This window comes from Bos indicus, chromosome 23 (assembly GCF_029378745.1).
Source record: "Bos indicus isolate NIAB-ARS_2022 breed Sahiwal x Tharparkar chromosome 23, NIAB-ARS_B.indTharparkar_mat_pri_1.0, whole genome shotgun sequence".
In the NCBI taxonomy this organism is placed as follows: Eukaryota; Metazoa; Chordata; class Mammalia; order Artiodactyla; family Bovidae; genus Bos; species Bos indicus.
In genome coordinates this window covers 31,605,647-31,626,241 of record NC_091782.1, presented here as the reverse complement: position 1 = coordinate 31,626,241, position 20,595 = coordinate 31,605,647, and the positions used below count along the sequence as shown (strand labels likewise).

General features: G+C 37.9%; 1 protein-coding gene and 2 pseudogenes across 1 annotated transcript; 1 reads left to right on the top strand and 2 right to left on the bottom strand.

The window, feature by feature from the left end:
• The first annotated feature begins 418 nt into the window (after positions 1-418).
• LOC109576709 (olfactory receptor 2H2-like) lies at positions 419-3,185 on the top strand (annotated as a pseudogene).
• A 4,663-nt stretch (positions 3,186-7,848) lies between these two features.
• On the bottom strand, positions 7,849-8,796 carry LOC139178845 (olfactory receptor 2W1-like). The gene has a single exon (XM_070777636.1). It carries the CDS (start codon positions 8,794-8,796, stop codon positions 7,849-7,851), a length of 948 nt encoding a protein of 315 aa, XP_070633737.1.
• A 10,650-nt stretch (positions 8,797-19,446) lies between these two features.
• On the bottom strand, positions 19,447-20,385 carry LOC109576705 (olfactory receptor 2W1-like; annotated as a pseudogene).
• Positions 20,386-20,595: the final 210 nt, after the last annotated feature.

Genomic DNA, 20,595 nt, shown 5'->3' with positions numbered 1-20,595 from the left:
AAAGGAAAAAAGAGAAAGAGAATGTTATTGAACAGTAAGTTATATAAAAATCTATGTAGTAAAGGTAATAAATGTGTAGTCTTTGAGAGCAAGCATAAAAATAATCTCATAATACTTAGCAAAGATATTTTGACTAGAAGGTATTCAGTATTTATTTATGTAATATTTATAATATAAAGTTCTAATCAGATACAAAATATGAACAAGGTGGGAAACAAAAATAAAGAAAATGAATTATGGGTATGAATGATTAAAACAGATTACTAAATTTTGTATTTTTTTAAATATAGGAGGGAAAAATCTCACCCTTGAGCCCTTGAGTAGAAAGTAATCATACTGCCCTTCTCCCTGTCTCTGTGCAGGCCTTTGAGCAACTACTTTTGAACCATTGCCTCAAAAGACAATTGCTCCAGAAGCTATGTTCACCATTTGTAATGACAGCCATAGTGATTTCATCCTCCTGGGCTTCTCTGACAAGCCATATTTGGAGAAGACACTTTTCTGGGTGATTCTGATTTTTTATTGCTTGACTATTACAGGAAATTTGGTCATAATTCTTATCTCCTTGAAGGATCCCAAACTCCACAGCCCGATGTATTACTTTCTTTCCAACCTATCTCTGCTAGATCTCTGTTTCACCAGCAGCTGTGTTCCACAAATGTTGGTTCATTTCTGGGGTCCAGAGAAGACCATCAGCTACACTGGCTGTGCCATTCAACTCTATGTCTTCCTGTGGCTTGGGGCCACTGAATGTATCCTTCTTGTCATCATGGCTGTGGACCGCTGTGTGGCAGTGTGTCATCCACTGCAATATACCACTCTCATGCACCCAAAACTTTGTCTGCAGCTGGCCATCTTTGCATGGGGGACTGGCCTGATTCAGTCTCTGATTCAGTCTCCTGCTACCCTCCAGTTACCCTTCTGCTCCCACCAGAGGGTGGATGACATTGTGTGTGAAGTTCCAGCCCTCATTCAGGTCTCTAGTGCAGATACCGTCTCTAATGAAATCCAGATGTCCATAGCCAGTATTATTCTCCTGGTGGTGCCCTTGATCATTATCCTTTCCTCTTACATTGCTATTGCTAAAGCTGTGCTGAGAATAAAGTTAACTTCAGGCAAGAAGAAAGCATTTGGCACCTGCACTTCTCATCTTCTTGTAGTGTCCCTCTTCTATGGCACTGTCACAGCTGTCTATCTTCAACCCAAGAGTCGCTATGCTCATGAACAGGGCAAGTTTCTCACCCTTTTCTACACTGTTGTAACCCCAACTCTTAACCCGCTCATCTACACTCTAAGAAACAAGGAGGTAAAGGGATCACTAATAAGACTAGGGAGGAGGACCTGGGGTATTTGGAATAACTAAAAATGTTGGACTTTTGCTTAACCTGAGAAGAGAGAATGACCTCGTTCTTTCTGAGGTCTTCAAAAAATCGGAAGATATACCTCCCAACCTTAAAGTAGTAAAGAGCTGCATTTTGTTCAGCTGAGATCCTTATTTCCTTCATGGTGCTGATTTAGGCACAGTATTTGGTCATGTATGGATGTAAGAGTTGGACTCTGAAGAAGGCTGAGTGCCGAAGAATTGATGCTTTTGAACTGTGGTGTTGGAGAAGACTCTTGAGAGTCCCTTGGACTGCAAGGAGATCCAACCAGTCCATTCTAAAGGAGATCAGCCCTGGGATTTCTTTGGAAGGACTGATGCTAAAGCTGAAACTCCAGTACTTTGGCCACCTCATGCGAAGAGTTGACTCATTGGAAAAGACTCTGATGCTGGGAGGGATTGGGGGCAGGAGGAGAAGGGGATGACAGAGGATGAGATGGCTGGATGGCATCACTGACTCGATGGACATGAGTCTGAGTGAACTCCGGGAGTTGGTGATGGACAGGGAGGCCTGGCATGCTGTGATTCATGGGGTCGCAGAGTCAGACATGACTGAGTGACTGAACTGAACTGAACTGATGTGGTAGAAATGAATATATTTATTAGTCATATTAAAGAGCACATAATATAGTTGAATTGGGGCAACAAAAGAAACATAAGGTTGCAAAAAAAAGACCAAGTGAAATGTCTCGTGCCTTTACATTTATTTCTTTTTGCTTTGGTCTATTTTCCTCCAAACCCAACCACTACTTTCATCTAACCATCTCGTCCCAACAAGGCTCCTAACATTTTCAGAGATTGTTTAATAAACACTCAGGACATCTAATCAGTGCTTCTTGGTTCTGAGTTACTTCTGCCTCCTTGCCTCAGTCTGTCCTTTGTCTATGTGTAATGTACTAGAAATCCCCAGTGCAAATGTACTTGCCAAGCAGAGGTCAGTACTTATTGTTCCTGGTACTGCTGCTGCTCTACAACCCGGTGTGTCCAAGTTTCTCAGTATGGGCCACCAATTATGGGAATAGACTTCTTTTTTCTTCATTCTGAGTCTCTGTCATAATTTTTATCCGATCCAATTCTTATTCATTCATCTCAGAGATATTTATTGATTTTTTAAATTAGGCTCCTATTTTGTACTAGATCCTGGGTATATAATGGTAGATAAGATACAAATATTCATCAACGTCATGGAACTTACTGTCCAATGGTATGAAGAGATATTAAGCAAAGTATTTTTAATTTATCAGCTTAATAGAGAGACTTGTTCTTCATCTCCTGCCTATGTCTGATCACTATGCCACGTGCCTTTTGAATATTATCCACCAAAATTTATTTATTGATGCTTTTTAGCTACTGTTTATAAGTGTTCACTACTCTAGTTTATTTCACTGAAATCCAGGTATAAATTGTTGATTCTCCTGTAAGATTGTCTAATCAAATATGCCTCCTATCTGCTTATGCCTAATTCATAATAGATGGAATTAGTATTAGGCTGTATTCCATCCCATTTTCTATACTGATAAACTGTACCACTTGTTTCTGATTTGGAGATTTCATATCAAAATTTTTTAAAACTTAAATTCTTATTTGCAAACTTAAAAAACTATTGTTGCTCAAACCAACAGTAAACTGGTTAGAAATAACATAATATTTCTCACTGTTGATAAGAGAACAATGGTTATATAATAATTTTGTTATCTTTTTACTCAATTCAAAGATTAAAAGGAGTAAATGGAAAGAAATCTAAAAGGATAGAGGTTGTTTTGTGATATTTTGCTTTAAGATTGTACAGCTGGAGCAGCTCTAGGAGTGATGAGATTTATGATGTGGACATAATAATGAGTTCCTGAGACTGAGAAGTCCTATCTACCTTGGAGATGGAAACAGGGATGCTGGCATATTCAAAAGTTCATCTTACTTGTGACACAGCCTGAAATGATACCAAGGCCTTTAGTAAGAGGAAAGCTGTGCCTCTGATGCCAAAATGTAAATGCATGTAGAGAGAGAGGCCATGATACCAGTTAATGATAGCAGTAAGAAGGGAAGATATACTGTTCCCCAGACCTTAGAATTCATAAGATTCACATGGTATACTTGTTAAAAATTAAAGTATTGTGTTTCATACTCAGAATTTCTGATTTAAAGCATCTGATTGTGCCCTGGGATGGACGTTTTAAATAGCACCATGAGTGATTCTTTTTTTTTTTTTTTTTTCACTTTCTTTTTTTTTTAAATTTTATTTTATTTTTAAACTTTACATAATTGTATTAGTTTTGCCAAATATCAAAATGAATCCACCACAGGTATACATGTGTTCCCCATCCTGAACCCTCCTCCCTCCTCCCTCCCCATACCATCCCTCTGGGTCATCCCAGTGCACTAGCCCCAAGCATCCAGTATCGTGCATCGAACCTGGACTAGCAACTCGTTTCTTACATGATATTTTACATGTTTCAATGCCATTCTCCCAAATCATCCCACCCTCTCCCTCTCCCATAGAGTCCATAAGACTGTTCTATACATCAGTGTCTCTTTTGCCGTCTCGTACACCGGGTTATTGTTACCATCTTTCTAAATTCCATATATATGTGTTAGTATACTGTATTGGTGTTTTTCCTTCTGGCTTACTTCACTCTGTATAATAGGCTCCAGTTTCATCCACCTCATTAGAATTGATTCTAATGTATTCTTTTTAATGGCTGAATAATACTCCATTGTGTATATGTACCACTGCTTTCTTATCCATTCATCTGCTGATGGACATCTAGGTTGCTTCCATGTCCTGGCTATTATAAACAGTGCTGCGATGAACATTGGGGTACACGTGTCTCTTTCCCTTCTGGTTTCCTCAGTGTGTATGCCCAGCAGTGGGATTGCTGGGTCATAAGGGAGATCTATTTCCAGTTTTTTAAGGAATCTCCACACTGTTCTCCATAGTGGCTGTACTAGATTGCATTCCCACCAACAGTGTAAGATGGTTCCCTTTTTGATGCAAGCTGTCTAGACCTATTGTGGGAAGTTCCAGTCTAGATAGTTGCTCAGCCAAAATGACATGAGTTTCAAATTAATCCATGTGTTTTAAATATAGGAGCAAAGGGAAGAATGGTCTAGAAGTAGAATAAAACCAATAGCTCAAATCCTGCTTTCTGAAGAAGTGAGGGTGGGATTATTTTCTCATAAGGGAGATGTGGTTGAAATGTTGTCTTCAAGAGAGGGTCTCAATTCAGTTAACACTAGGAGGTATAGAAAATGTTAAGTAAATTATTTGAGGATATAGGTGAATTATTAATTATGGGATAGGAGATCACAATGGTAGCTTGGAAGATTTTAGGAAGGATAAGGGCAGGCATGTGGGAAAGGAAAGGGATTCCACTATGGGAATAACAGCATGGAAAATGTAGATGATCAAAATGCATTTACGTTTTGGGAGATGAGTGAGGAAATAGTGATCAGAGGCACTGTGGACTTAGCTTTGTACTGTCTTTTTTGTTGATATGATTTTTTTTCACTCTAATCACAAATTTGTATGGAATATATACTGAGACCCAGGCACTGTTATAAAACCACAAAAAAGTCAGAAAATATTGATTCCTTCATAGATAGTCTAGATAATCAATATTTCCTTGTATAAGTGACTAATTCAGGAAAAGGCAGGCTATATTATGGATTCAGGCATTCTATTCCTTTGAAATTTAGTGTCATATTCTGGCACGTGTGTTGTAGATGGTGGTAGATTGAACCTTCTGATGGTTGCATGGTAAGTTTTGTTTATATATTGTCCTGTAATCCACCCGAAGCCCTGAACATAGGACCTGCTAGAAGGCAGGAATATATGTTCACCAGTATAAAAACCATAATCAGTAGTATGTTCATATATGTACCTGTGTATGTTTGCATGTGTGCCTTTTTTAGTGTGTAGCCATAGAAACTCAGATATACGTGAAAAAAGTAGCACTTAAAACGTGGCTATTATAAAAGTTATAAATCTTGCCCCTTTTCAGGTGAATAGAAGGAGAATTCAGTAAGAACAGCATTTGAAAGAGCAAATAAGAACAATAAAAGCAAAAGTCACTAGTCATCAGAGAAGTATTTGAGAGTATAGACTCCACAGTTTTTTAACAATTGGGCTTAAATTTACCTTTTGGATTCTTTTCTCTCTCTACCAAGATAGCCTATACTTTAACAACAATATTATTATTCTGCAAAAACATTCAAATACCTATTTCATCTGCCTTTGAATGTTACTGGATTTTTGTATCTGTTTATTTATTGTTTATACTTAAAACCCGATTCAACTGTGAAAATGTCTTATGCCCTCCTCAATGCATTTTATTCTTTTATTAAGGACACTACGTAGAAAATTTTACCAAAATTCACATGTTTCTGTGATACTATATTGAGGATGGAATCATCTGACTCATACTGTGTGGTCAGTGCTGAAATATTTCAACCTCTTGATAAAGCTTGAATTGAACTATAAGGAAAATGCTTAAAGAATGGCACATGATTTATAGACTAGGAATGATGACTGAGGACGTTTTCTTTTACTTTTCATCCATTTTTAACTAAATTGAAATATAGTCAATTTACACTGTTGTGTTAGTTTCAGGTATACAGCCAAGTGATTCAAATATATATATATGTGTGTGTATATATATATATATATATATATATGTATACATATGTATATATGTATGCTGCTGCTGCTGCTAAATCGCTTCAGTCGTGTCCGACTCTGTGTGACCCCATAGATGGCAGCCCACCAGGCTTCCCCGTCCCTGGGATTCTCCAGGCAAGAACACTGGAGAGGGTTGCCATTTCCTTCTCCAATGCATGGAAGTGAAAAGTGAAAGTGAAATCGCTCAGTCGTGTCCGACTCTTAGCGACCCTATGGACTACAGCCTACCAGGCTCCTCCATACATGGGATTTTCCAGGCAAGAGTACTGGAGTGGGGTGCCATTGCCTTCTCCGTATATATGTATACATATATACAAAATAACCTCTTTTCCATTAGAGGTTATAGGCTGTTATAAGATATTGAATATAGTTGCCTGTGCTTTACAGTAGGTCTTTGTTTATCTATTATATATATATTAGTGTATATATATTAATCCCAAACTCTTATTTTAGCTCCCCGCATCCCCTTTGGTAAGCATAAGTTTGTTTTCTATGTCTGTGAGCATATTTCTGTTTTGTAAAAAAGTGTGTTTGTATCATTTTTTTAGATTCCACATATAAGTGATATCATATAACATTTATCTTTGTCTGACTTATTTTACTTAGTATTATAATGTCTAAGTCATTCATGTTGCTGCAAATGGCATTATTCATTTGTTTTTACTCATTTTTTTATGGCTGAGTAATAACCTATGGACTGCAAGATCAAACCAGTCAATCCTAAAGGAAATCAGTCCTGAATATTCATTGGAAGGACTGATGCTGAAGTTGAAACTTCAATACTTTGGCTACCTGATGCGAAGAACTGACTCATTGGAAAAGACCCTGATGCTGGGAAAGATTGAAGGCAGGAGGAGAAGGGGATGACAGAGGATGAGATGGTTGGATGGCACCACCAACTCAATGGACTTGAGTTTGAATAAGCTCTGGGAGTTGGTGTTGAATAGGGAAGCCTGGTGTGCTGTACTCCATGGGGTCCCAAAGAGTAGGACAAGACTGGATGACTGAACAACAACAAGAATAACCTATGTTAGCCTATATTATAATAACCTACAACACATATGCCAGAGCTTCTTTATCTATTTTTCTGTCAATGGACATTTAGGTTGCTTCCATGTCTTGGCTATTGTAACTTGTGCTGCTATGAGTACTGGTTGGTGGAGCAGGAAATGGCAATCGACTCCAATATTCTTGCCTGGGAAACCCCATGAACAAGGGAGCCTGGAGAACCGCAGTCCATAGGGTTGCAAAGAGTCAGACATGACTGAGCACATACACATACATGAGCACTGGGGTGCATATATTTCTTTTTTTGAATTAGAGTTTTCTCCAGATACATGCCCATATAATAACTCTATTTTTAGTTTTTAAAGGAACCTCCACACTGATTTCAATTGGGGCTGCTCCAACTTACATTCCCATCAACAGTGTAAGAGAGTTCTTTTTTTCTCCACATCCTCTCCAGCATTTATTATTTATAGACTTTTAAATGATGACCATTCTTACTGGTGTGAGGTGATACCTCATTGTAATTTTGATTTGAATTTCTCTAATAATTGATGATTTTGAGCATCTATTCATGTGCCTGTTGGCCATTGGCTAGTGACTTTGAAAGGCATTTTTAGTTTAGAATCAACCCTTGGCATTATAGGACACTGACATTAAAATATAAGCACATTTTTCTAGGTATTATTTTTACTTTTAGGTATTGGCTACTACTAAAATAATTTCACAATGAATTAAAGGTTACACGAGGCCAATTTCTTTATTGGAAATGCCTTGTGAAAAGATGTTAGTGTCCTACTGTTTCTTCAGAAGGTTTTTCTTTTCTAACCAGCCTCTTCATGGCCCCCTTGAACTCCTTATTCCTTAGTGTATAGATCAGTGGGTTCAAGCTGGGAGTAACAATGGAATAAAAGATACTGAGTAGTTTACCCTCATCCTGAGATGGACTGTTTCCTGGTTGTATGTACATGTAGATAACAGTCCCATAGAAGATGGATACCACAATGAGATGGGAGGAACAGGTCCCAAATGCTTTTTGTCTCCCTGCTGCACACTTGATCTTGAGCACAGCTACAGCAATGAAGCTATATGAAACCAGAATGAGAAGAAGTGGTGGGAGGAAAATGAAAAAACACGATGCAAATAGCATTTCTTCCATGACTTTGGTGTCCACACATGCAATTTTGACCATTGCAGATATCTCACAGAAATAGTGATCCAGGTGGTGGTTTTCACATCGAGGAAGACTCATAGCATAGGGAGAGAGGATCACACCATTAATGATACCAATTATCCAGGTCATGATCACTAGGCCTTGACAGAGTTGAGGGCTCATTATTGTCATATAATGTAGAGGCTTGCAGACAGCATTGAATCTGTCATAGGACATCACACCCAGGAGCATACATTCAACTGTGCATAATGTCACATCAATGAAAAGTTGGAAGGCACAACTGCTGAAAGAGATTTTTTTGTCTTTACCCCAAACATTGACCAACATCTGTGGGACTATATTTGTGGTATAACAGAGATCCAAGATGGCCAAATTTCTGAGGAAGAAGTACATAGGAATTTGGAGACGCTCATCTAGTAATGGCACCAGGATGATGGCAATATTTCCTATCAAGGCAATAGTGTAGAAGAAAAAGACAACCCCAGAGATGATCATCTCCAGTTGAGGCCGTCCAGGGAAACCAAGGAGTATAAAACCACCAAAGTAGCTATCATTGATCATTTTCTTAATATCATCTGTGAACATAAAATATTAACATATTGGAAACCATAGTGAGTATGTTTTTAAACAATATTACACATATATATTGCAAAGATAAACATCACACAATTAAAAAATTAGTGTTTAAATCTCATAATTATTCTAACTTTCCTGTTTATCCAATTTGGTATAAAATTTATCTAAAGGGCACTTTGCCTCCAGAGTTTATACTCTCAATTACTTTGTCTCCTTCTGTGTCAAGGCAAAAAACTGCAGAAGTCTCAGAAGAAAATCCTGAGAAAAATGGTTGAATGAAGCCAGATGGACTTCCCTTTACAAATCAGGATGCTGGAAAGGGGGTTGGGAATCTGCAACAAATTCTTGCCTCCTTCATCCAAGGGTTCATAGAAAATGAAGGCTGCATAACTGTTACGACTTTTCTAATAGTTAAGCACAAAGGTTCAATCCTGCTGTCCATGTTCACTCTGCTATATCAATCCTCTGATCTTATATTTTAAAATGCAAACTTTCAACTAAAAACTTGTATTTCCAAACATTATTTTTCTGTTTCCATCACTCCCCAGAAACAGTGTTCTCCCTCTTTCATTGCAGACACAACTTTTTTTCTTTTTTTTTAAAGAAAAATATTATTTATTTTAATTGGAGGCTAATTACAATATTGTGGTTCAACTGTACTTTTGATTCCAAATTATATCATTTCCTATGAAGTAATTCTTTTAAAAGGTACCCATTTCTTAGTTTTATCTCAGTCATTAATATTTATTTGTGTCCTATCCCTCATCTTGCAGGAGGTCCAGTTCTACTACTTATGCATTTAAAATGTTAAACAACTTCAGGAGGGGGGATTGTGTTATTTTTATGTTTATATTGCTACTGACTTTTCTCAGGATTAGCACAGAAAAAAGTCTGTAAACATTTGAGGTTGGTCCAAAGAGACTTTGATGACCACACATGGACATTTCTTCTCCTATCTAACAAAACTAGTGTCTTTTTGCAAACTCATTTCTGCTAAGAAAATGTCTCTCAAGCCCACAAATGGATTCCTAGTTTCTAAACCTGTGGTCTTTTCTAAATTATTTTCCTGCTTGAATTCTCAATGGCAAGTTAATTTCTTCTACATTAGACCTGCTCTTTGCCTTCATAAATAGTTCTTTTCAATTCTTCACTAACATTTCCCTCAGTGGAATTTCCATTCTTTCCCTCCTTTCTTCCTGCATTTATGAACAACATTCTCTAATGGAATCCCCTTCCTCCCATATTTCCTCTGCCTCTGTGACTTCAGTTACTAATTAATTCTGTACACATAACTAAGAATTCTATTTTTTATGGTCCCTTCATCTTTTGCAGCTTCAAACTTACAAATTTAGCTAATCTGTGGGGATTTCCACTGGGTTTTACTCCCATATCAATCATATAAGCAAAATTGAATTAATTCTGTTTTATATCTTAAAACAAAAGCTTTTTATCCATATAGCCGCCTCATAAGGTATCTCCAATGTTCTTAACAAATGTTTGTTAAAATGAATTTATGAATTTTGGGGGGGTAGAAATTAAAAACACAAATACACATTTTCAAGTGAAATCAATTTAGGATGTAATGTATGTTTCAAACTTTGAAGAAAAGAAAATTGCTATAGAAACCAGAAATTCTTATACAAATTCTTTAAATTGGAAATCTTATCAAATGTTTTAAAAACAGCACAATTTCTTTCCCCACTTACCCTAATTAAGCTTAGTGAGCTTTTCTGTGGTGGTGATGTAACTAAAGACTTTCTGGAGGAGAAAAATTGAACTCTTCTAAAGTAGGAAATGATTCTTTCTCTCTTTCCCTAAATAAGACTAAACATGTAATTCTTCATTACTTGTTTCATTATACCATTCCTCCCACTTGCCATTGAGATCCTATGTGATAATGGCAGGAGGCAGCCACTGCCTGTCATCTTTTGCAGTTCATGTACCCATTCAAGAAGACCCTTACCATTATACATTTCAGAGAAGAAAACATCTTCAGTGTGGAAGATAACAAGTAGTTTTCCCTAATCAGCAGTGATAAAATTGGTTGAGTCTGGAAAGACCTTGGGGACATTGGGTTACTCATTAGCAATTAAATGTGTATTGTATAATTATCCAAGGAAGAAGATCATTAAAAAAAAAATACATGATGCTTGGGGCTGGTGCACTGGGATGACCCAGAGGGATGGTATGGGGAGGGAGGTGATAGCGGGGTTCAGGATGGGGAACACGTGTACACCCGTGGTGGATTCATGTTGATGTATGGCAAAACCAATACAATATTATAAAGAAAAATAATAATATTAATAAGTAAATGATAAATGGTTAAAAAAAATCTCCCAGGAGAAATTCCCCCAGTTAATTAATACTATTAATATAAGATTAAATAAGTAACTACAATTGTACAAGTCAGTATACATTTCTTATATGCACTATGATCAATAAAATACTTTTATTGATGGCCTTATTATTCTACTTTATATGGGAGAACATTGCTTGTCGAGAAGTTATAGATTATCACAAGGTAACAGACATAATGAACAATACAGATGAGGCACACAAACCTACATATGATAGTAACTGTAGTTTTTATAGTTTCTATCACCTCTAATTTGTATAACCTAACTTTCAAATATATTTTCATAACAATGAAATACCCAATTTTGGCAAAGAAGGACAATTTCAGCAATAGGTGTACCTCATAGACGTGTACCAGACTTGCTACCATAGACAGAAAGGGTGAGAAAATTATGGTGGCAATCATTGGATAGCTTTATGACTGAAAACCATAATTTATTATTTAAACATTTGCCTGTTACTCCCATTGAGGGCACACTGATCAATTACACACTCCCTGGAAATTGCCATTTTATATGTATGTAATTCCAAACATGAGAAACACTGGGCTGGAAGAAGCACAAGCTGGAATCAAGATTGCCGATAGAAATATCAATAATCTCAGATATGCAGATGACACCACCCTTATGGCAGAAAATGAAGAAGAACTAAAAAGCCTCTTGATAAAAGTGAAAGAGGAAAGTGAAAAAGTTGACTTAAAGCTCAACATTCAGAAAACTAAGATCATGGCATCTGGTCCCAAAACTTCATGGGAAATAGATGGGGAAACAGTGGAAACAGTTTCAGACTTTATTTTTCTGGGCTCCAAAATCACTGCAGATGGTGATTGCAGCCATGAAATTAAAAGATGCTTACTCCTGGGAAGAAAAGTTATGACCAACCTAGACAGCATATTGAAAAGCAGAGACATTACTTTGCTGACAAAGGTCCGTCTTGTCAAGGCTATGGTTTTTCCAGTGGTCATGTATGGATGTGAAAGTTGGGACTGTGAATAAAGCTGACCCCTGAAGAATTGATGCTTTTGAACTGTGGTGTTGGAGAAGACTCTTGAGAGTCCCTTGGACTGTAAGGAGATCCAACCAGTCCATTCTAAAGGAGATCAGCCCTGGGTGTTCTTTGGAAGGAATGATGCTAAAGCTGAAACTCCAGTACTTTGGCCACCTCATGTGAAGAATTGACTCGTTGGAAAAGACTCTGATGCTGGGAGGGATTGGGGGCAGGAGGAGAAGCGGACGACAGAGGATGAGATGGCTGAATGGCATCACTGACTCGATGGACGTGAGTTTGAGTGAGCTCCGGGAGTTGGTGATGGACAGGGAGGCCTGGCGTGCTGCAATTCATGGGGTCGCAAAGAGTCGAACATGACTGAGCAACTGAACTGAACTGAATTCCAAAAAATATTCAGCAGTTTTTGCTGTTGAATAGTTTTAGTAATGGCATCAGAAAATGTAAGCCTTGTCAGTGATCCTAAGATTATTTGTAATGGCAGATTAAAATTCTATTACTAGTATGATGAAAAATCATTAATTCTCCTTCTCTGAAAAACTCCCTCAACAAGGAAAATAATAAAAGCATAAAGGCAAACTTCATTTTAAAATCTGACCTCTGAAACATAGATCATAAAATAGAAAAATATTCTGGAATTAGAGAAGGCCAGACAGGTGTGGAACAATGCAGAAAAAGGATGCCCACTATTGCAAATAGCTGAAAGAACCCCTATCTCTCTGTGAATATGGCCTGCGGTGAATTACCTGACTCATTAAAACAACAGGAAATGATGCATTATCAATGGAAAAGTTCCTAACCCTGAAATGACTTCTAGAAGAAGCTAAGAAGAAACCACTAGCTAAATGACATTTGAAAGATATAGTTTTTTCTTTGTTCACTGGACATGAGTGAGACTGCACCGTGAAAAAACTTAATGTAGAAAATCTTAGTTGACAACATAAAATTATATCCTAAAAAGCTCACTTCTACACACAACCCTGGGTCTGAAGAAACATTTATTTCTTAATTTAATTTTTATTTTATATTGGAGTACTATTAATTTACAACATTGAATAGAATTCCCTGTGCTGTACAGTAGGTCCTTGTTGGTTATCTATTTTATATATAGTAGTGTATATATGTTAGTGCCAAACTCCTGTTTATTCCTCCCCCTGTTTTTCTTTGTCTTTATGACCATATCTTTATGACCATAAGTGACAAAGATATTATCTTATGACAATATCTTTATGACCATAAGTTTGTTTTCTGTGTCTATGGGTCTCTTTCTATTCTGTAAATAAGTTCATTTGTATCACTTGTATGTAGAATCTTAAAAAAAAATGCATTACTATTAAGTAGACTCCAGAGTTCCTTTAGATTTCACCAGTTATTCCCTTAGTGTCCTCTTTCTGTCCCAGGACCCAATCTGGCATGCCACATTGCCTTTGCTGTTATGTCTCACTATCCTCTGGTCTGTGACAGTTTCTGTCTCCTTTTTTCCATTTTTAAAATGATGTTGACAGTTTTGAGGCATACTGTGAGGTATTTTACAGAATGTCCCTCGGTTTGTGTCGATTTAGTATTTGTCTCATGATTAGAGTGGGGCTGTGGGTTTTTGGAAAGAACACTGCAGAGTGCCACCTGTCTTGGTATTCTTGTCACATCATCTCAGGGGTATATGACATAACAGCACACTCATGGAAGTGTGTAGAATAGTGAGGAACCGGAAACACATGCTCAGTAACAGGAATAAATTTAGTATCTTTTGTTGTATCTGTAGACAGGGATATTTCATAGGCATTTAAAATTTTGATGTAGGTTAATATTTTTAAGTATAAAAAGTAGATTGCAAAGCAGGAGACATAGTAAATTTTCATTTAGTAATTACAAAATATCTTTATGAATATGTGGTTTAAAAACTCTGCACACTGCCTCAAAACAACCCTACAGGAAAGACACTGTGGTCCCAGAATCCGCCTCCAAGGGCCCTGAGGCCCACGGCTGTACTAGCTGTGTACCGTTCCCCAACAGGAGCCAGTGTCCACACCCACGTGGAGGTCGACCCTAGGACCTGGGAAGCAGAAAAACATTCTCCGTCAGAAGGAGTATGTGTTTTTCAAAGGCATGATCTATGTGATGGGGCTAATGATGTCTCCTAGATTTATTGCAAAGAGTTAACAAGATAACAGGTGTCAAACTAGAAGACTGAAAAGGTAATTGTAGATGTTGGCCATGGGAATAGTGGGTCATATGTGGGAGGGCATTCTGCTGAGAAAAATCCTGTTCTTCCCTTAAATCTTTTTTGTGGACACATGGACTCACTTTTTCAGATTTAACCGTCTGCTCTTGGTTGTCTGAGCTCATAGTCTAGAGGCCTTCCTTTCTACAAATGGGACCTAACTAAACTCAAAAGCTTTGCACAGCAAAGGAAATCATAAAGAAGATGAAAACACAGCCCTCATAATTGCAGAAAATATTTGCAAATGAAGCAACTGACAAAGGATTAATAACCAAAATATACAAACACATCAGGCAACTCAATATCAAAAAACGAGACCAATCAAAAGTTGGGTGGAAGGTCTAAATATACACTTCTCCAAATAAAGAAAATAGGACATTTCAGTGACCAGTAAAATCACCTTTACTTGTGCCAGTTTTTCCAAATTAGAGAAAAAGAATTTTACCTTTCTCAAAACAGGTGCCATGATAATACCCCCATTAGTTCAGTTCAGTTCAGTCGCTCAGTCGTGTCCGACTCTTTGTGACCCCATGTTCCAGCATGCCAGGCCTCCCTGTCCATCATCAACTCCCAGAGTTCACCCAAACTCATGTCCATCGAGTTGGTGATGCCATCCAGCCATCTCATCCTCTGTCGTCCCCTTCTCCTCCTGCTCCCAATCCCTCCCAGCATCAGAGTCTTTCCCAATGAGTCAACTCTTCGCATGAGGTGGCCAAAGTACTGGAGTTTCAGCTTTAGAATCATTCCCTCCAAAGAAATCCCAGGGCTGATCTCCTTCAGAATGGACTGGTTGGATCTCCTTGCAGTCCAAGGGACTCTCAAGAGTCTTCTCCAACACCACACTTCAAAAGCATCAATTCTTCGGTGCTCAGCTTTCTTCACAGTCCAACTTTCACATCCATACATGACCACTGGAAAAACCATAGCCTTGACTAGATGAACCTTTGTCAGCAAAGTAAGGTCTCTGCTTTTCAATATGCTATCAAGGTTGGTGATAACTTTTATCCAAGGAGCAAGCATCTTTTTTTTTTTTTTTTCCTAATTTTATTTTATTTTTAAACTTTACATAATTGTATTAGTTTTGCCAAATATCAAAATGAATCCGCCACAGGTATACATGTGTTCCCCATCCTGAACCCTCCTCCCTCCTCCCTCCCCATACCATCCCTCTGGGTCGTCCCAGTGCACTAGCCCCAAGCATCCAGTATTGTGCATCGAACCTGGACTGGCAACTCGTTTCTTACATGATATTTTACATGTTTCAATGCCGTTCTCCCAAATCTTCCCACCCTCTCCCTCTCCCATAGAGTCCATAAGACTGTTCTATACATCAGTGTCTCTTTTGCTGTCTCGTACACCGGGTTATTGTTACCATCTTTCTAAATTTCATATATATGCGTTAGTATACTGTATTTATGTTTTTCCTTCAGCACTGTTTATAATAGCCAGGACATGGAAGCAACCTAGACGTCCATCAGCAGATGAATGGATAAGAAAGCTGTGGTACATATACACAATGGAGTATTACTCAGCCATTAAAAAGAATACATTTGAATCAGTTCTAATGAGGTGGATGAAACTGGAGCCTATTATACAGAGTGAAGTAAGCCAGAGTAAGCATCTTTTAATTTCATGGCTGCAATCACCATCTGCAGTGATTTTGGAGCCCAGAAAAATAAAGTCTGACACTGTTTCCACTGTTTCCCCATCTATTTCCCACGAAGTGATGGGACCAGATGCCATGATCTTAGTTTTTTGAATGTTGAGCTTTAACCCAACTTTTTCATTCTCCTCTTTCACTTTCATCAAGTTGCTTTTTAGTTCCTCTTCACTTTCTGCCATAAGGGTGGTGTCATCTGCATATCTGAGGTTATTGATATTTCTCCCAGCAATCTTGATTCCAGTTTGTGCTTCTTCCAGTCCAGCGTTTCTCATGATGTGCTCTGCATATAAGTTAAATAAACAGGGTGACAATATACAGCCTTGACGTACTCCTTTTCCTATTTGGAACCAGTCTGTTGTTCCATGTCTAGTTCTAACTGTTGCTTCCTGACCTGCATACAGGTTTCTCAAGAGATAGGTCAGGTGGTCTTGGATTCCCATCTCTTTCAGAAATTTCCACAGTTTATTGTGATCCACACAGTCAAAGGCTTTGGCATAATAAATAAAGCAGAAATAGATGTTTTTCTGGAACTCTCTTGGTTTTTCGATGGTCCAGCGGATGTTGGCAATTTGATCTCTGGTTACCCTGCCTTTTCTAAAACCAGTTTGAACATCAGGAAGTTCACGGTTCACGTACTGCTAAAGCCTGGATTGGAGAATTTTGAGCATTACTTTACTAGCGTGTGAGATGAGTACAATTGTGCAGTAGTTTGCACATTCTTTGGCATTGCCGTTCTTTGGTATTGGAATCAAAACTGACCTTTTCCATTCCGGTATCCACTGCTGAGTTTTCCAAATTTGCTGGCATATCAAGTGCAGCACTTTCACAGCATCATCTTCCTGGATTTGAAATAGCTCCACTGGAATTCCATCACCTCCACTAGTTTTGTTCATAGTAATGCTTTCTAAGGCCCACTTGACTTCACATTTCAGGATGTCTGGCTCTAGGTGTGTGATCACACCATCGTGATTGTCTTGGTCGTAAAGATTGTCTTTGTACAGTTCTTCTGTGTATTCTTGTCACCTCTTCTTAATATCTTCTGCTTCTGCTAGGTCCCTACCATTTCTGTCCTTTATCGAGCCCATCTTTGCATGAAATATTCCCTTGGTATCTCTAATTTTCTTGAAGAGATCTCTAATCTTTCCCATTCTGTTATTTTCCTCTATTTCTTTGCATTGATTGCTGAGGAAGGCTTTCTTATCTCTCCTGGCTATTCTTTGGAACTCTGCATTCAGATGCTTATATCTTTCCTTTTCTCCTTTGCTTTTTGCTTCTCTTCTTTTCACAGCTATTTGTAAGGCCTCCCCAGACAGCCATTTTGCTTATTTGCATTTCTTTTCCATGGGGATAGTCTTGATCCCTGTCTCCTGTACAATGTCACGAACCTCTGTCCGTAGTTCATCACGCACTGTATCAGATCTAGTCCCTTAAATCTATTTCTCACTTCCACTGTATAATCATAAGGAATTTGATTTAGGTCATATCTGAATGGTCTAGTGGGTTTCCCTACTTTCTTCAATTTAAGTCTGAATTTGGCAATAAGGAGTTCATGATCTGAGCCACAGTCAGCCCCAGTCTTGTTTTTACTGACTGTATAGAGCTTCTCTATCTTTGGCAAAAAATACAATCAATCGGATTTTGGTGTTGACCATCTGGTGATGTTCATGTGTCGAGTCCTCTCTTGTATTGTTGGAAGAGGGTGTTTGCTATAACCAGTGTGTTCTCTTGGCAAAACTCTATTAGCCTTTTCCCTGCTTCATTCCGTATTCCAAGGCCAAATTTGCCTGTTACCCCAGGTGTTTCTTGACTTCCTACTTTTGCATTTCAGTCCCCTATAATGAAAAGGACATCTTTTTTGGGGTGTTAGTTCTAAAAGGTCTTGTAGGTCTTCATAGAACCGTTCAACTTCAGCTTTTTCAGCATTACTGGTTGGGGCATAGATTTGGATTACTGTGACATTGAATGGTTTGCCTTGGAAATGAACAGAGATCATTCTGTCATTTTTGAGATTGCATCCAAGTACTGCATTTTGGACTCTTTTGTTGACCATTATGGCTACTCCATTTCTCCTAAGGGATTCCTGCCTACAGTAGTAGATATAATGGTCATTGAGTTAAATTCACCCATTTCAAATACCCCCATGCTGACCTCTAAAATAAGAAATTTGGAAAATCAGTGGAAAAAATAAAAGCATTAGTGTTGATATCTTAAAGATGGTTACTCGTGTGTGACATAAAATGTCTTTCATTTGTGCTCACAATTACTTTTTGGAGTAATTATATGGGTAGAGGAAAATGTTGAAAGAAATTTTTGATGTGGTCAATTAACATTGCATCACTATGAAGATGATTGATAACTAGAACTCTTGGTCTTCTTGGTTAATAGGGGTTTTACTTCTGTCAGTAAAGAGCTGATTTTAACCCCTTAAAATTATGAGAATATCTAGTTAGCATAATTAAAGGAAAATATTACAGTTAACTGAGGAATACAAGTAAAATTTGGACATGTATAATCTAAAAGAATCAGTGCATATTGTAAATTATTTTTAGTTTTGGTGTCTCAGTTTAAAACTTATTTTAAATATGTTTTTTTGTACATGTATCATAATATGTTAGCTATTCAATAATGCATTATATTTGATAATATATATGGATTTAGAAAGATGGTAACAATAACCCTGTATACGAGACAGCAAAAGAGACACTGATGTATAGAACAGTCTTTGGGACTCTGTGGGAGTAGGAGAGGGTGGGATGATTTGGGAGAATGGCATTGAAATATGTATAATATCATATATGAAACGAGTCGCCAGTCCAGGTTCAATGCACGATACTGGATGCTTGGGGCTGGTGCACTGGGACAACCCAGAGGGATGGCACAGGGAGGGAGGAGGGTTCAGGATGGGGAACACCTGTATACCTGTGGCGGATTCATGTTGATATATGGCAAAACCAATACAATATTGTAAAGTTACAAAATAAAATAAAATTATAAAATAAATAAATAAAAATAAATAAATAATGCAATATATTTGATAATAATTTTTTGTATATTTCGTGAGTACTTCTCTCAGGTGAGAAGTGACTTCCCTGGTAGCTCAGACGGTAAAGAGTCTGCCTGCAGTGCTGGAGACCTGGGTTGTATCCCTGGGTCAGGAAGATTCCCCAGAGAAAAAAATGGCAACCCAATCCAGTATTCTTGCCTGAGAATACCATGGACAGAGGAGCCTGACAGGCTGCCGTCCATGGGGTTGCAAAGATTCAGACAAACTGAGTGACTTCACTTTCATGTACTTTATCTCAGGTGATGATGCAACATAAATAGTCGACATATAAAGGTTGTAAAGGACACATTTCCATAATAGAAACTTCTGGAAGGAAAAATCAGTGTCCTATTGTTTCCACAGAACTTTCTTTTTCCCAATCAGTCTCTTTATGGCCCCCTTGAACTCCTTATTCCTTAGAGTATAGATCAGTGGGTTCATGCTGGGAGTAACAATGGAATAAAAGATACTGAGAAGTTTACCCTCATTTTGATTTGGACTGTTTCCTGGCTGGATGTACATGTAGATAACAGTTCCATAGAAGATGGATACCACAATGAGATGGGAGGAACAGGTCCCAAATGCTTTTTGCCTTCCCGTTGCAGATTTGATCTTGAGCACAGCTACAGCAATGAAGCCATAAGAAACCAGAATGAGAAGAAGAGGAGCAAGAACTATAATCAGACACATGGCAAATGTGGTTACCTCCATGGCTGTCGTGTCCACACATGCAATCTTGATCATTGCAGACATTTCACAAAAGAAGTGATCCAGGTGGTGATTTCCACATCGAGGAAGACTCATGGCATAGGGGGAAAGTATCATGCAATTAATAACACCAACCACCCCCGCAGTGCCTACAAGGCCCTGGCAAATTTGGGAGTTCATTATGGTCATATAGTGCAGAGGCTTGCAGACAGCATTGAACCTGTCATAAGACATCACAGCCAGAAGGATACATTCAACTGAGCAGAGAACCATATCAGTGAAAAGTTGGAAAGCACAGCCACCAAAAGTAATTCTCTTGTCTTTGCCCCAGATATTGACCAACATATGAGGGACTATGTTTGTGGTATATCAGAGATCCAAAATGGCCAAGCTTCTAAGGAAGAAGTACATGGGAGTTTGGAGATGGTCATCGAGAAAAGATAGCAGGATGATGGCCATGTTTCCAGTCAGGGCAATGATGTAGAAGAAAAAAACAACCCAAGAAATAATCATCTCCATCTGAGGCTGGCCTGTGAATCCAAGGAGTATAAATCCACCAAAGTAGCTGTCATTGATCATTCTTTTTCTTTTTTCTTAATAGCAATTCTGAAAGTAGAATAATCAATATAGTAGAAATCATATGGGTATATTCAGAAACTTCAATATCAATTCAAATCAGGATTATATAAATTATATAGATAACAGTTTTATTATCAAACACATAAACATATTTTTTCAGTGATACAAATAATATAAAATTTAATGTATGATAACAATAGATTATTACAT